General features: G+C 43.1%; 2 protein-coding genes across 7 annotated transcripts in view; both read right to left on the bottom strand.

Moving 5' to 3' along the window:
- Window positions 1-137: 137 nt before the first annotated feature.
- On the bottom strand, window positions 138-6,947 carry ARL2BP (ARF like GTPase 2 binding protein). 2 transcript variants are annotated; one of them, XM_082437022.1, is made up of 6 exons: window positions 6,587-6,947; window positions 5,784-5,845; window positions 3,703-3,809; window positions 2,609-2,694; window positions 2,290-2,386; window positions 138-1,636 (listed from the first exon to the last, which is right to left on the bottom strand). In XM_082437022.1, the coding sequence occupies exons 1-6, from the start codon at window positions 6,622-6,624 to the stop codon at window positions 1,538-1,540; spliced, it is 489 nt and encodes a 162-aa protein (XP_082293148.1). In that variant the 5' UTR covers window positions 6,625-6,947; the 3' UTR covers window positions 138-1,537. The 2 variants fall into 2 exon arrangements, with proteins under 2 accessions (XP_082293148.1, XP_082293149.1); XM_082437023.1 differs by lacking the exon at window positions 6,587-6,947 and adding an exon at window positions 6,159-6,561.
- A 77-nt stretch (window positions 6,948-7,024) lies between these two features.
- The window catches only part of RSPRY1 (ring finger and SPRY domain containing 1), a 50,577-nt gene continuing 43,131 nt past the window's right edge, over window positions 7,025-14,470 (bottom strand). For 3 of the 5 annotated variants that reach the window (XM_082436998.1, XM_082436995.1, XM_082436996.1), the window contains one exon: window positions 10,913-12,456. In XM_082436998.1, the coding sequence (XP_082293124.1) occupies window positions 12,360-12,456 (97 nt within the window). In that variant the 3' untranslated portion in view covers window positions 10,913-12,359. Of the gene's footprint in view, window positions 7,195-8,141; window positions 8,253-10,912; window positions 12,457-14,470 lie in introns of those variants that run through there. The other 2 variants (XR_014256663.1, XM_082436997.1) reach the window with 2 other exon arrangements.

The following is a 14,470-nucleotide window of genomic DNA, read 5'->3' as shown; positions in this document are numbered from 1 at the left end:
TGGGCAGTCCCGTTTATAAAAAGAGCAAGAAGGGTAGGCAAGGCCAGGAGAGGAAGTGTTTTAAAAAGCCTTCGTCTTGAAAGACCAAAGTACTGATAACCTGATGGCAACAGCAATAGTAAAGAAGGGATGACTCATTTAGAATGATGGTTTTTGTTTTTGCAAAACACCTGAAATTTTACTCATGGTACAAAAGTATTTAATAAGCGCCACATCGGTACAGAAAAACGCACAGCCTACAGCTAGCTCATCCTTTAAAACCAGAACAGCCAAGTGAAAAGTCAGTAGAGATTCTTATTTTTACTTGAAAAATAAAAATAAAAACAACAACAAAAAAACTAAGGTACACGTTGAGAATTAAACTACTATAGTATTTCTTTCTAGAAAGACGACATCCATGTTTTCTGGTCAGTAATGTTCTATCAAACATTGTACTAAACCAGTGTACTAAATCCAAGCAGACAGATGACCAGTAAAGCTGTTTGCTATCTCCTACTGAGCTAGACCAGTGGAACACTATCTTGGTAAGATTATTTTGACAGCAAGAAGGAAGTGCAGAGCCCCTACCCCAACAGAAAACCTAAGGAGCTGTTTTACACAGAAAGGGTTTTAAGCAAACCTGCACAAATACTAACATGCTCTAAGAAAAGGAAACCTTTTAGACTACTTCCAGCATACATTCATTGGTGCCCAGTAAAAGAGGAACACCAACATAGAAAGCATTTTTGCTTTCATAGCACTTAACAGCTAAAAAGCACACAGCAATATAATACTTTGATCTTGAAGTGGGTAATCATGGAAGTTCCAAGATTATATCCACTAGGTTAGCCTGAGTATTCATCTATAAAAATGTTTTCAAAAACATAAACGAGTTATAGAAACAATGGGAGTACATCAGGACCAGTAGAAGACAGTGAAGTGATATAAGGACTGTACATGTAAGACTAGGAACTGATTTTCACAAGTACCTTTTTAGGTAAAGGACAACTCTAAGTCGATTCCTACAGCCAAGACTAGCTGTGATAGTAGGAGTTTCAGAAATCTTGAGATGGGCACCTAGCTGGAGTTAAACCCTAGATAAATACTCCCAGTCAAAAAGCCCATTGAGGCTGCAGGACTGAAACTCTGACCCATATAAAAACCTGTGAGTGCACAAAAAGCCTGGCGGGACATGCAAGGCCTGCTGGGCCAAGAGAGTTGGTGATGGGGGGTTCTTCCAACATGGACACACCAACACATATGCTGGGGAAGTGCCCCCCAGGTGGAATGCTGGACTTGGGCTTGGTGCAGGAGCCAGACTCAGAAGCTCCTGAAAGAGGTGTCTACTCAGGTAGGAGTACTAGGGTTACTGAAGACAAGAATGTGTCCCTGGAAGGTCAGGTCATTTTCTTCTGACCCATCAATACTTAACATTAACGAAGAGTTGCAGAACAGTCAGTCATTCCAAGATGTATTCTTCTGACATCATTAGCCAAAGCCTCTCCCAGTCTATTGGGCTGGTGATGTCTAGAAAGATCCCATTACCTGGAGGTGGGACCTAGAGCCGCAGATTGTTCTGGGAAGCTGTCACAGAAGATTTGCACAATGAAGTCACCACTAAACCGCTGCTTAAGTCCAGTCCCCGGCCTTCTTTTTCCTACAAGAGAAGAGAACAACTTTAAGAGGCAAGAGATAGAAAAAAGTCCTTTCTAGCTCATAACAGGGAAGGAGGTGTTCAGGGTGGGCCACCAGGGAGAACACAGGAAGAGGGAGTATGTGATTTTGCATTTTTATTCAGAGCTGGTCACTCTTTAAAAATGCACCTCTTGGGGACTTCTCTGGCAGTCCAGTGGTTAAGACTCCACACTTCCACTGCAGGGGGCATGGGTTCAATCCCTGGTCCCTTGGTCGGGGAACTAAGATCCCACATGCCACGAGGCGCAGCCAAAAAAACAAACAAAAAAAGACCTCTCTTCACCGAAAAACATTTCTTTTTCCTATTAAGAACCTGCATTCCAAGAAAAGCAAGGCAATTAGACCTGATTTTTGGCTTTGTCCTTTTGATTATTTAGGGACCCTATAAGGTGCCTGGGACCTGTTTCACCAAAACCATGAGAATGTAATTCCTTGTAAGGGTCCCAGGCCCCGGCCAGCAGAGGACAGCAGCTCGCTCTGCTGACACGTCACTCACTGCTGGGCTGATACTGGCCAGTCTTACAGAGAGGAGCACAGGGGGTGGTTTGTGCTCGACAGGTCTACTTGGAACTTTCTAAGCGGTTCACTGTGACTAAAAAGACAAGGAGAACTTACTGCTCTATAGTCCAGAAACATTTCTTTAAAAGCCAGAAAATCCGTAAACGTGAGCAGCATGTCGAAAATGTCACCAGCCACTTCATCTTTATGGTGCCTGCAAAAGAAAAGGGTGGCTGCTTCATGAATGAATGATGACACAGACGTCTACTTGGAGATTTCCCTCAAAGGTCTGGAGGGCCTCCCACCCAGGACCTAACCAAGTGCTCTAAAGCTTGATATTCAAGCATTGAGGAAAACAAGGGGGAGGGGTCTTCTTTCAGAGTTGAGGAGGAGGAGGGTAAAAAGGGGTAAAAAAGCAGAGTCAAGCTCAACTCACTGTAAAGTTGTAGTGAAAGCCGCCATATTAAATCCAGGAATCCGCTCCAACAGCTGTTCTTCTATATACTTTTCTACCAAAGAAATCTGTAACAGTGGAAAGGATCTTGGTCAGACTGTGCTTTAAGAAAACAAGGCTTCTCTTCAGAAAGCCTGTCCTCCAGCCCTTTGAAAACATTTCCTAAGAGCCTATTCTGTGTGCCTGGCTCCCTGCCGAGTGCTGGGGGCACCAAAGAGAACCCAAACCCAGCTCCTGTCCTCAGTGAGCACACCCCGTGCCCTGGCCCACCCGTGGGAGAGGCATTTGCAGGTAATTACAAGGTAACAAGAGGAATGCTCCAAGGAGGGTAGGGATAGGGAGCAGAAGGGCTCCCACTCCCCACGGCAGGAAGTGAAGAGTGAAGTAAGTGGGGGCTTTTCTGCCTGGGTAGACGGAATCTGTGCAGAAAGAACATACAAAAAACCATACAGTTGGAGGTAATCGCAGGTTCCTTAAAAGCTGAGGCTTGGCTTAAGAAACCTTCATCGACTCTGCCACACTTCTGTGTTAAGGGAAGAAAGTCCTGGAGGCTCAAACCTCTTCTCGGACAGATGAGATCATAACAGGAGGCTGCACGAGGCCTTGGCATAGTGCAAAGACCCTAGGGGTCAAGAGTCGAGGTTCCTGGGTTCTAATCTTGGTTTTGCCACCAACTAGTTAGTGATCTTGGTCTTGGTTTTCACTTTTATCTAACAGTCATGCACACCTGACTGGATTATGTAGTAGGAAAAAATAGTGTGTGAAAGCCAAAAGGTCAAAAGTATGTAAGTGCAAGGTATGGTGAATCCACACACTGTAACTGAAAGCAGGATTATGATAAAGCCAAACATGTTTTAAAACAGAAGACGAAGTCATAAAATATTTGGAAAACAGCCCCAAGAACTGTGCAGAGGAAAACAACAGGAGATGAAGACTAAATCAGATTCTAATTAGACTTCCCGGCAGGGTGCTGATGGCAGATTTTAGAAGTTGAGCAGATTTCAACATCATTTGATCCTAAATTCATAATTTAAAGAAATCCTAATCTCCAGTAAGAGAAATAGGAATCCACTTACATATTCATTAAAAATAGGTGTGTAGGCGAGCTTATTCTCTTCCGTGTCTTCAAACTCCTGGTAGTACTTGTCCATGAAACTCCTCTGTAATAACTGGAACTCATCATCTGAACCGCAATAGGAAAAACGTACTCCTTTTAATGGAGACTAAAAACCATTCTGATTTCTAAACAGGCAGGAAGAAATGTCAGCAGAACTGCTTTATGGATGGCCAGTCTCTAGGAGGGGAAAGCTGAAGGTGTTAAGCGTACAGTTTCGCGGCATGAAGAGCCTTCACGCTGCTGTGCAACCACCACTATCCTCTAGTCCACTTTAATCAGAGCCACACAGGGTGGCCTGGGAACTCCACAAAGAGTTCTCTTAATATAATTTCAGCAGCAGTGGTGTAAACAGTGTAGTGATTAAATGGATGGGCTCTGATAGAGGCTAGACCACCTGGGTTCAAATCCCACCTCAGCCACTTACAACTGTGTGACCTTCGGCCCGTTACTTAATTTCTCTAAGCCCCACTTTCTTCATCGGAAAAATGAGGATATCAGAGTACCTATCCTGTAAGATTTGCCAGGTGGAATTTAGATGAGAATTCACGTATAGAGATTGGTTCATAGCAAACATTAAGGTTTACAGTATTTAGGATATTTTAACAACCAAATAGAATATAACTTCTAAAAATAAAAGGAAAGCTTCAGGGGCTTCCCTGGTGGCGCAGTGGTTGAGAATCTGCCTGCCAATGCGGGGGACACAGGTTCGAGCCCTGGTCTGGGAAGATCCCACATGCCGCGGAGCAACTAGGCCCGTGAGCCACAATTACTGAGCCTGCGCATCTGGAGCCTGTGCTCCGCAACAAGAGAGGCCGCGATAGTGAGAGGCCTGCGCACCGCGATGAAGAGTGGCCCCCGCTTGCCACAACTGGAGAAAGCCCTCGCACAGAAACGAAGACCCAACACAGCCATAAATAAAATAAATAAATAAACATAGAACAAAAACCTGTTTTAAAAAAAATAAATAAATAAATACAATTGATGGAATAGTATTAGGATATATTTAAAAAAAAAAAAAAAAAGGAAAGCTTCATAAATGATCTAGACTTTGGAATAAATACCCTGGGCTTTCCCACAGCACACAGGGTACTCATAGAGGCCAAAAGAAAGTATTCCTCAGCATTCCCCAGAAATCCTCAGATCCACATGGGATCTTAACAGTGAAACATCTGCATTTAGGAGTTAAGGGTATGAACCTTTACAGGACCCGAAGGTAAAACGGTTGGTGCCTATTACTGCTTATTACTTAGCAGGACTTATGGATGCCAAAATGAATCCACGAATTCGAACTCAGAACCCAGCTGAAGTATGACATCTTGTTCCTCATGGACATGTGTGCTACGGCTATGGTATTTTTTAATTAATTAATTAATTTTTGGCTATTGGGTCTTCGCTGCTGTGCGCAGGCTTTCTCTGGTTGTGGCGAGCTGGGGGCTACTCTTCCTTGCGGTGCATGGGCTTTTCATTGCGGTGGCTTCTCTTGTTGCAGAGCACGGGCTCTAGGGCACAGGCTTCAGTAGTTGTGGCTCATGGGCTCAGCAGTTGTGGCGCAAGGGCTTAGTTGCTCTGTGGCATGTGGGATCTTCCTGGACCAGGGCTCGAACCCGTGTTCCATGCACTGGTAGACAAACTCTTAACCACTACGCCACCAGGTATAGTCCCAAAGGCTATGGTATTACACTGTGCTTTATGTCACAAAATATTAAAACTCAAGACTAAAAATTGATTTTACTCTCTGAAATAAACTAGGTTAAGATTTTCTGAAGTTTTGCCAAGAGCCCCATAACTTCAAGGTGCCCCATTACCTGAATAAGTCCCTTCAGGGGACTGAATCTATGGTTACTAGTTACTTAAAGGAGTAGGGGCTGTAGCCTGTAAAGCAAAGCACAGTAAGGCTTACTTTGTATTACAGTACATTACATTAAACATTACATGCAGCTTCATGTTTTCTCTCTTTTTAGAAATTAAGTCTCCAAATGGATTTCAACGTCCTTAAAAGCAAGGGCCTAAAACCTAAAAAGCACAGGCAAGGAAGCTTACCCATGATAATGTCTTCTAAATATCCAACCACAGCATCAAATTCTGCATCAGAGGCGGAAGAGCTGAAAAATACACCTGGATTAGGAGCTGTTTCAGATAATTCCTCTTTTTTTCAAAATGTATTATGGACACTTTCAAATGAACTTCCCATCAACTAGCTTCAACAATTAATAATGATTACTGTCTAATTCAGCAATGACACACAGAAGAAAACACATTTGACACATCTGTGACATCAAAGTTGAATGCAATGGCTCCACTTTCAGAAAACATGATATGATACAAGGACTTACAAAAGGAACAAATAAAAGGAGCAAAGGCTCACAGCGGACATGTTAAGGCTCCTCGCATTTATTTCCTTGGGGTTCTACTCACCGCATCTTCGCTATCACCCCACACCAATCTGCTTGCGGGCGGGCGTAAACTTGGTGCGGTTAAGACACTGGCCGGGGGAGGGGGGCAATTTGAGTCCCTGGGGGTAGTGGTGGTGGAGGGTCTTCTGACCCGTGGTCGGGCCTTGGCAGCTCAAACTCGCCAGGTTTTGCTGACGACCAAGGATTGGAGGCGAGGGGCATTGTGACAGAGGCGTGTATCATCGCATGACACCGCACTACACTCCTGTCCTCCAGGCCTGAGCCCTGCGGTCGTCGCGGCAGCAGAATCGACCGCGGGAACTGGGGCGGAGTCTTGTTGGTCTCCCACCCATACCGGGGACACTGGTTTCACAGGGCGGAGGCAGAGGCCGAGGCCAAGCGCCGGCAGCTCCGGCCTTCAGCCTCCCGGGGTCGGGCGGCGTCACTCACAAGGACAGCGCGAAGCTCTCTTCCTCTAGGGCGTCCATCGCCGCCGCCGCATCCACCGCGCGCAGGGCAGCGGGCCCGCCGGCCTTCTACCCCGCCCGAGGCCCGGGCGCAGCCTCCGCTCTGCTCCGCAGAGCCCCAACCGGCATCGGGAAGGTCTCGCAGCCGAGGCCTCGGCCGGCTCACGGCCCAACCGAGTAGCGCCTGCGCACGACTCCCCGGCCTCAGGCTCCCTGGCTGCTGCCACGCGCCGGCCGGTCCTCCAAGCCCTGCCAGGCCACGCTAAACCGGCCGCTGCCGCCTCGGGGTTCCGGCGTCAGTTACCGCCCCCCGCCTCCCGTCACCATGGCCTTCCCGACCCTTCCACCGCCTCTGGGCTCCCAGTAGCCAATCACAGGCGTGCGTTGCCCAACGCCAGGGGCGGGGCAAAGACAGGGAGAGGAAGTGAGGGAAAGGGATGGAGGGTCGGGAACGGAAGTTGGACCTTTTTGAGAAGGTCAGGGGCTCTCTGACGTATACTCACTCTGTGGGGCGATTAAATCTGACGTCGTCCCCATTTTGAAGAGGAAGGAATCCAAGCCCAGAGAGAGCCTCGATTTCCTCACTTGCAACTTGGAATGAAGTACAAGATTTAAGATGAAGCTTAAGTCGTTTAAAGCGGGTTTTAAGAGCACTGTAAATCGAAAATCTCTTCAGAGCCAATCCCTTAGCTTTTGAGCCAGATAATGCAGACCTCTGATTTGAGAGACAGTCACTCCCTCTCGTGGAAGGATCGCCCCACCGCAAGAAGTGGAGGTCTTGTAATTTACATCATAAATATAATATTCACATCAAAAAGATTATTCGGCACTAACTGGTTTCTTGGGTAATTAGGCAAGATAAAAGTTGACAGAACCACTTTGAGCAATTACATCACGTGACTTTGCTCCAGGAAAAGTCCCCCTCCAAAACTGACAAATTTTGCAAAAGGATACCCTAGATCTGTTTTCTCCTGATTGGATCACTAGACATTGTGTCTCTTCGGTTGCATTTTATTTTTTAACCAAATGTCTGGTACATGTCTAGAGGAATTTTAGGTATGGCTTAAGTTTGATCTGTGGGTCAGATGGCCAGCCTGAATAAATTGACATTTTTTTTTTTTTTAAGTTTGATGTGACTACAATTTTCACATTTTTTTTTAAGTTTTATTTTATCTTATTTTTATTATTTTTTAAAATTTTATTTATTTATGGCTGTGTTGGGTCTTTGTTTCTGTGCGAGGGCTTTCTCCAGTTGCGGTGAGCGGGGGCCACTCTTCATCGCGGTGCGCGGGCCCCTCACTATCGCGGCCTCTCTTGTTGCGGAGCACAGGCTCCAGACGCACAGGCTCAGCAATTGTGACACACGGGCCCAGTCGCTCCGCGGCACGTGGGATCCTCCCAGGCCAGGGCTCGAACCCGTGTCCCCTGCATTGGCAGGCAGATTCTCAACCACTGTGCCACCAGGGAAGCCCCTAAATTGACATTTTTGAATGGACATAAAATAGATATCAGTGGGATGTGGAACTAAAAATGGTTACCATGACACAGTTGTATCCAGGGTGAGATCAATTCTCAGAGGTACTACCTCTGCTTACCACCAAGTAGAAGGCAGGCAGCCAGAAAGGTTTGCTGAATAACTGGACCGAGTTCTGTAAGTCAAACACAGGTCACACAGCTCAAGGCAAACTCAGCAAATTTCCTCATGACCTACTTTCTCTATAAACCACACTTACTTCTGCTGGACTAAATGAACTTGCCCACACGTTCTACTGCTAATACATATACGGGATCAGAGCAGAGGAGGAAACTTGATTTCATCTATTCTGGTTATCTAATGCTGTTACAAGCCACCAGAAAACTTATTAGTTAAAAAAACTCAATTATTTTGCTCTCTGGTCTGCAATTTGGACAGGACTTGGTAGGGACAGCTAGTCTCTGTTCCACTTGGCATCAGTTGGGGCAGCTGGAATGGGGCTAGAGAAGCCTCTTCCAAGAAGCTTACTCATGTGGCTGGCAAATCAGTATTGGCTGGGGTAGCTCAGTTGTGGATGTTGAACAGAGGACCTGGGAGGTGGGGGGTGGTCACCGTTCCTCTCCACATAGGTCTTCCCATGGATGCTTGGGTTTTCTCACACCATGGCAGCTAAGTCCAAGAGCAAATATTTCAAGAGACGGGAAGTGGAAGCTGCCAGTCACTCAATGGCCTGGGACCGGAAACTGGCTCAGTATCCCTTCCACTGCATTCAATTGGTCAAGCAAACATAGAGCCCACCCAGATTTAAGGGGAGGGGGCAGAAATTTCATTTATAGATGGGAGGAATGTCAAAGAATTTGTGGCCCTCTTGAGTCCACTTCACCATCTCTGGCTCTAAGAACAAATGGGAATAAAGAATAATAGGTACCCACCTATTCAGGCATGTGCCAGATACTGTGCTACACATTTAAAAACACATTGTTTCCTTTGAAAATACTTGAAACCCTATGAGAAAAAACCCCAAAACTCTAAGAAGTATTATCTCCATTTTACAGATTAGGAAACTAAGGTGTAGAAGTTAAGTACTTGCATACAGGTGATAGGCGGCATAGTGGGGTTGGAACCTGGGTCTGCCCCACTCCTAAGAGCCTAACCATCAAGTTATGTATGGTCCCAATCCCCGAGTTGTCAAATAATATTCCTGGAAATCAGAACATGATGTTTTTCTGCTGAAAACAGAATGGCGGACTTTTTGTAGAAAAATAGAAAATTCACTTGTATATATTAAATATTTTCCATTAATAATAATTTCTTCATTTTGGGTTGGCATTAAGAATTGTTTTATGTGACTAAATAGCAAGAAAATGGACAATCTTGGAAACTGCTGATCTTACTTAGTTTTCTTGGTTACATAATCAAGATGGTTGAAATTCATGCAAAAGTCATTTTCTGCTAATGAAATTGTTTTGGTTTCTGTGATTGAATCATCATTCCCTGGCATTCTGCAAATGGCACCATGACTTTATCCTGCTCTATCAATATCATTCAAAAAACACAGCAATTCTTAAAATCTTTTTGGCTGGAACCCTGGGGGCATTTCCCCAATGACTCACTGGAGAAATTACTACAAATTACCTATTTTTCCATCTACTTTTTTCTCTCTCCACTGAATTTACAGACCACTTTTACCTCTCTGCTGGACTACTTCAAAGTCTCCCTACTGGTCATATTATTTCCATTTTTTGCTTGTTCTCTATACTGTGGCGCCCCGCCCCCCTTCCAACCCCACTCCAATTCCATTCTCCAAATAGAAGCCAGAGCCATCTTTTAAACTTATTTATCAAGGCATAGTTCCATGCTTAAACTCTTTTGCTTTCTATCGCACTTAGGATAAAATACAAAATCCTGAACATGGCCTTCACGAGCAGTTCCCTGACCTCTCCAACCTTGGAGCACGCTTTTCTACCCACTCAGTTCCTACCTTACTAGTTCAGGGTACTTCCATCTGATCCTGGGGCCTACTGAGCTCCTTTCCTCCTTAGTTAAGGCCTTTGCCTATAATGTGTTCACCTAGCTACCAGTCCTAGAAGCCTGTCCTCAGTCTCTCTGCCTGGCTACATCCCTAGGTCCTACTTCCTCCTTTTTTTTTTTTTTAATGGATTTACGATTTTATTTATTTTTTAATTTATTTATTTTTGGCTGCGTTGGGTCTTTGTTGCTGTGCGCGGGCTTTCTCTAGTTGCAGCGAGCGGGGGCTACTCTTCGTTGCAGTGCACGGGCTTCTCATTGCGGTGGCCTCTCTTGTTGTGGAGCACGGGCTCTAAGACTGCAGGCTTCAGTAGCTGTGGTGCACGGGCTTAGTTGCTCCGTGGTATGTGGAATCTTCCCGGACCAGGGCTCAAACCCGTGTCCCCTGCAGTGGCAGGTGGATTCTTAACCACTGTGACACCAGGGAAGTCCCTCCTCTAAGCTTTTACTAATATTACTCCTTCAGTGAGTTTTCTCCCTTTCCCCTCATCTAAATTAGGTTCCCCTTGTTCTTTCTCAAAGGCACCCTATTTTCTTTCAGGGCACCAAAAATGTATTACAATAAAGAGAAATATAGTTTTCTCCCCACTACCAGACGTCAGCTCCACGAACAGATCTGTTTTGTATACCATATAGGTGCAGAGCCCAGAACATATTAGGTGTCCAATAAAGGTTTGCTGGATGAATAAGTGATTAACCTTGTTTCTTAATTCTAATACTTGATTCTGTCCTACCCCGGAAAGTATAAACCTGAGAGTATAATATCTTGGAACCTTAGCAGCAGGCACCAATGAAAGTTGTGAAATCTTAGTCAAAAAAGGCAACAAATGTTTTATTTCTTCAATGCAAATTACTGTATTCACCACAAGCTAAAGAAGAGAACATATATATATATATATATATTTATATATATTTTTGAATTTACGGAAGACTAAAGACATGGAAAAAATCCAGCACCCCAACAAGTACGGCCAGGAAGGAAATCAGCTCTGTAATAGGACAATTTAATGAACTACAAACAAGAAAGGGTGGGAAAGGAAGAAAAAAATGTGCATTGAATTTAAGACACTGTAAAACTCAGAAGACATATTTACTATTCAAGTATAAACTCAGTAAGGACTTGGCATAAATTGAAAGGCAGCTGCTGAGGTACACCATTATAAAATAAGTTCTATGAATTTACAATTCTACCTTCCAATTTTCTGGGAGAAAAAACCAAACTCTTGAAGGTCTTCACCAGAGACCCTGAGAGGGAATAACACTTTGGATGAAGACATAGTCAACAATCCATGATTGAATTTACTATTCAAAAACATGTATTTATTTTAAACAATAGGAATACATGCTCTCAGACTGTCCTCTAAGAGTTTTTGAGACTATTGGTTCAAGAGTTGCAAAGTATATTACTTCCAAAAACAATACTGATTTAAAAAAATTTTTTTAAACAAAAAACAGAGAGACCTCATTTGATGGTAGCTTAAAAATACCCTAAATACCAAATTTTCTCCAGGCTAACATTGCGATTAATTTAAGAATTCCTCCTGCATTGTTAAAACATTTTTTCCTCACAAAATGTGGGTACTGAAATTGGATAGAAACACCATGAATGTGAAAATACCACCAATTTTCTGCAGTTAAAAAAAACTAGAATGTTCTTTGGAATCACTGAAATATCAAAAATTTGGGTTTTTTCCTACAGTCTGTGCACCTTCTTTCAGGCCCTCCACGTTGCTTGTAGTATTGACCTGTGTGATTCTAGTTTCATAGCTTCAAGTCTTGCAATATCCATGCTTAACACACCGGTGGCTCTCTGACCAATGAGAAGTTATGCTTAACCCAGAAACGCTGTCATTTACTTCTCCATAATGACTTTTGCCCAAAATAAAAACTTTAGAATATGAGACAAAACATCCTGTGTTAAACAATCAAATGAACCCAACCTGGAGAAATCCGGTGTGGTTTCAGCACTCAGGAGGGCATTGTCTCCTATTGTTTCTCATGGAAGTACCGCAGGCCTAGCTGTTAGCATGCAGCTTTCCTTGGCCTTAAAAGGAATTTCTCAGGGCTGGCAAGTTGGGTTAGATTCTAGGAGAATTTTGTCTTTGACAAACTATCGTTTTTTAGCATAAAATCTGGCCATGGCTGTAAGTTTCAATGTGCGTACAACTGATTAGAGAATTTTTTTTCTTTGTTTTTCTTTTCAACATTGGCTGGAATTGAGTAGAAGTAAGTCCATGATGCCTCTTCACGTGTGTCATGAAATATGAGAAATCTGTCTGACTCTAGACACTATTTCTTTACGACACAATGGGCAGGTCTCCAGTTGCAAGGCACAATCCATGCACAGGTCACTGAGGAGAAAGACATAAATGCCAGTTAGGTCAGTGCTTCAAAAGGTCAGACTGACGATCTGCTGACTCCACCTAAAATGTTAACAAGCATGTTAACTGAAAGGGTAATAATCGCACATGGCTAAAACAAAAAGTAAATATATAAACAGCAAGTCTCTCTTCCATTTCTGATCCTCAATCTTCCTCTTCTGAGGAATAAGTTAGAAGTTCATGTGCATTCTTCCAGAAAGTCTATATGTACATAGCCTATACATAAGATGTATATAAGTAGGTAGAGATACAATGCTATTTTTTCCCAGACAGCTAGCCATCTATCCCAATATCGTTTGCCGAATAGTCCTTCTCTCACCACAGATTTGACATAACGCCTTTATCATATGTTAAATTTTTCTTTGTGATCAGTTCTATTTCTGGGCTTCTGTTCCATTGTTGTGTCATTCTTTTCACATACTGGGACAAAACTATTAACCTTTCTTTAAGTATAGTTGATTTACATTATTGTATTAGTTTCAGGCATACAACATAGTGATTAAAATTTTTTATAAATTATACTCCAATTAAAGCTAGGGACTTCCCTGGTGGTCCAGTGGTTAAGAATCTGCCTTTCAGTGCAAGGGACGCAGGTTTGATCCCTGGTCGGGGAACTAAGAGCCCACATGCCGCGGGGCAACTAAGCCCTAGCGCCGCAACTACTGAGCCCTTGCCCCACAACTAGAGAGCCCCCGTGCACTGCAACCACTGAGCCCTTGCACTCTGGAGCCCGCACGCCACAACTAGAGAGAAGCCTGCGCGCCACAACGAAAGATCCCGCGTGCCTCAATTAAGACCGGATGCAGCCAAAAATAAATAAATAAATACATAAAAAAAAAAAGATATTGGCTATAGTCCCTGTGCTGGACAATATATCCTCGTAGCTTATTTATTTTATACATAGTAGTTCGTACCTCTTAATCCCCTGCCCCTATCTAGCCACCCCCCCTCCCCACTGGTAACTGCTAGTTTGTTCTCTATATCTGTAAGTCTGTTTCTGTTTTGTTATATTCACTCGTTTGTTTTATTTTAGATTCCACATATAAGTGATAACGCACAGTATTTGTCTTTCTTTGTCTGACTTATTTCACTAAGCATAATACCTTCCAGGTCCATCCATGTTGTTGCAAATTTAACATTTATTTTAATATATTTTAAGATGTGGTAGGTAGGGTTGGTCCTCTCCATAATTCTTCTTTTTTAGAATCTTCTTGCCTTAGTATCATAAACTTTTAAGTTAGCATTTCTATTTCCAGAAAAAAAATAAAAACAACCCCAAAACCCATGTTTTCCTTTTTATATGGACCAAATTAAACTTAGAGTTTAGGGAAAACTGTCACCTTTACGACACTGAGAGGTCTTCCTATCCAAGACCAGATCCAGTTATTCAAGTCTTCTTTACATTCCTCGGTAGTTTAAAAGTTTTCTTCAGATAGGCAGCCTATATTTCTTGGAATGTATTCTTAAGCTTTTTTTTTGGCTATTGTAAAAGGGACCTTCAAATATTTGTTCTAATTGGTTGTTATTTATATATAGAAAGCTATTGTTTTAAGTTTTTTTTTGAAACCAGCTAGCTTATTCAATTGTCACAATGATTCTAATAGACTTTTAGTCAATTCTCTTGATATCTACCTATGTAATCTATTATCTCCAAATGACGATTTTGCTCCTTTTTCCAGTTTTAATCCCTTTTCTCTTTCTTGTCTGTTTTAGCTTATACAATGCAAGTCACAGTGCTGATAGCAGGCATCCTTGTTTTGTCCCCAGCATCTCTTGCAATTCTTCCAGTGTGACACCATTAAAAAGATGTTAGTGTTCGGCTGAGATATATATATCTTTTATATTGCTAAGGAAGTATCCATCCATTCTTAATTTATACTATTTTATTCCCTACATCCATTTCTGTTTTGCAGTATTCCATCCATTTGGGACGGATACTGAATTTTAACAAATACCTTTTCAGCATTTTTGGAGAAAGTGTTAA

The sequence above is a fragment of the Balaenoptera physalus genome (assembly GCF_965194825.1).
Source record: "Balaenoptera physalus genome assembly, chromosome: 19".
Lineage (NCBI taxonomy): Eukaryota > Metazoa > Chordata > Mammalia > Artiodactyla > Balaenopteridae > Balaenoptera > Balaenoptera physalus.
This window is presented reverse-complemented; position numbering and strand designations above follow the sequence as displayed.

What these genes read in the sequence shown, in the direction of transcription:
- ARL2BP (XM_082437022.1), bottom strand. Translation starts at nt 6,624, where the DNA reads ATGGACGCCCTAGAGGAAGAGAGCTTCGCGCTGTCCTT. An exon ending in CACCTATTTTTAATGAATAT is followed by an intron (nt 2,695 to 3,702) that starts GTAAGTGGATTC and finishes CCACTGTTACAG; the next exon opens with ATTTCTTTGGTAGAAAAGTA. An exon ending in GCTTTCACTACAACTTTACA is followed by an intron (nt 2,387 to 2,608) that starts GTGAGTTGAGCT and finishes TTTCTTTTGCAG; the next exon opens with GCACCATAAAGATGAAGTGG.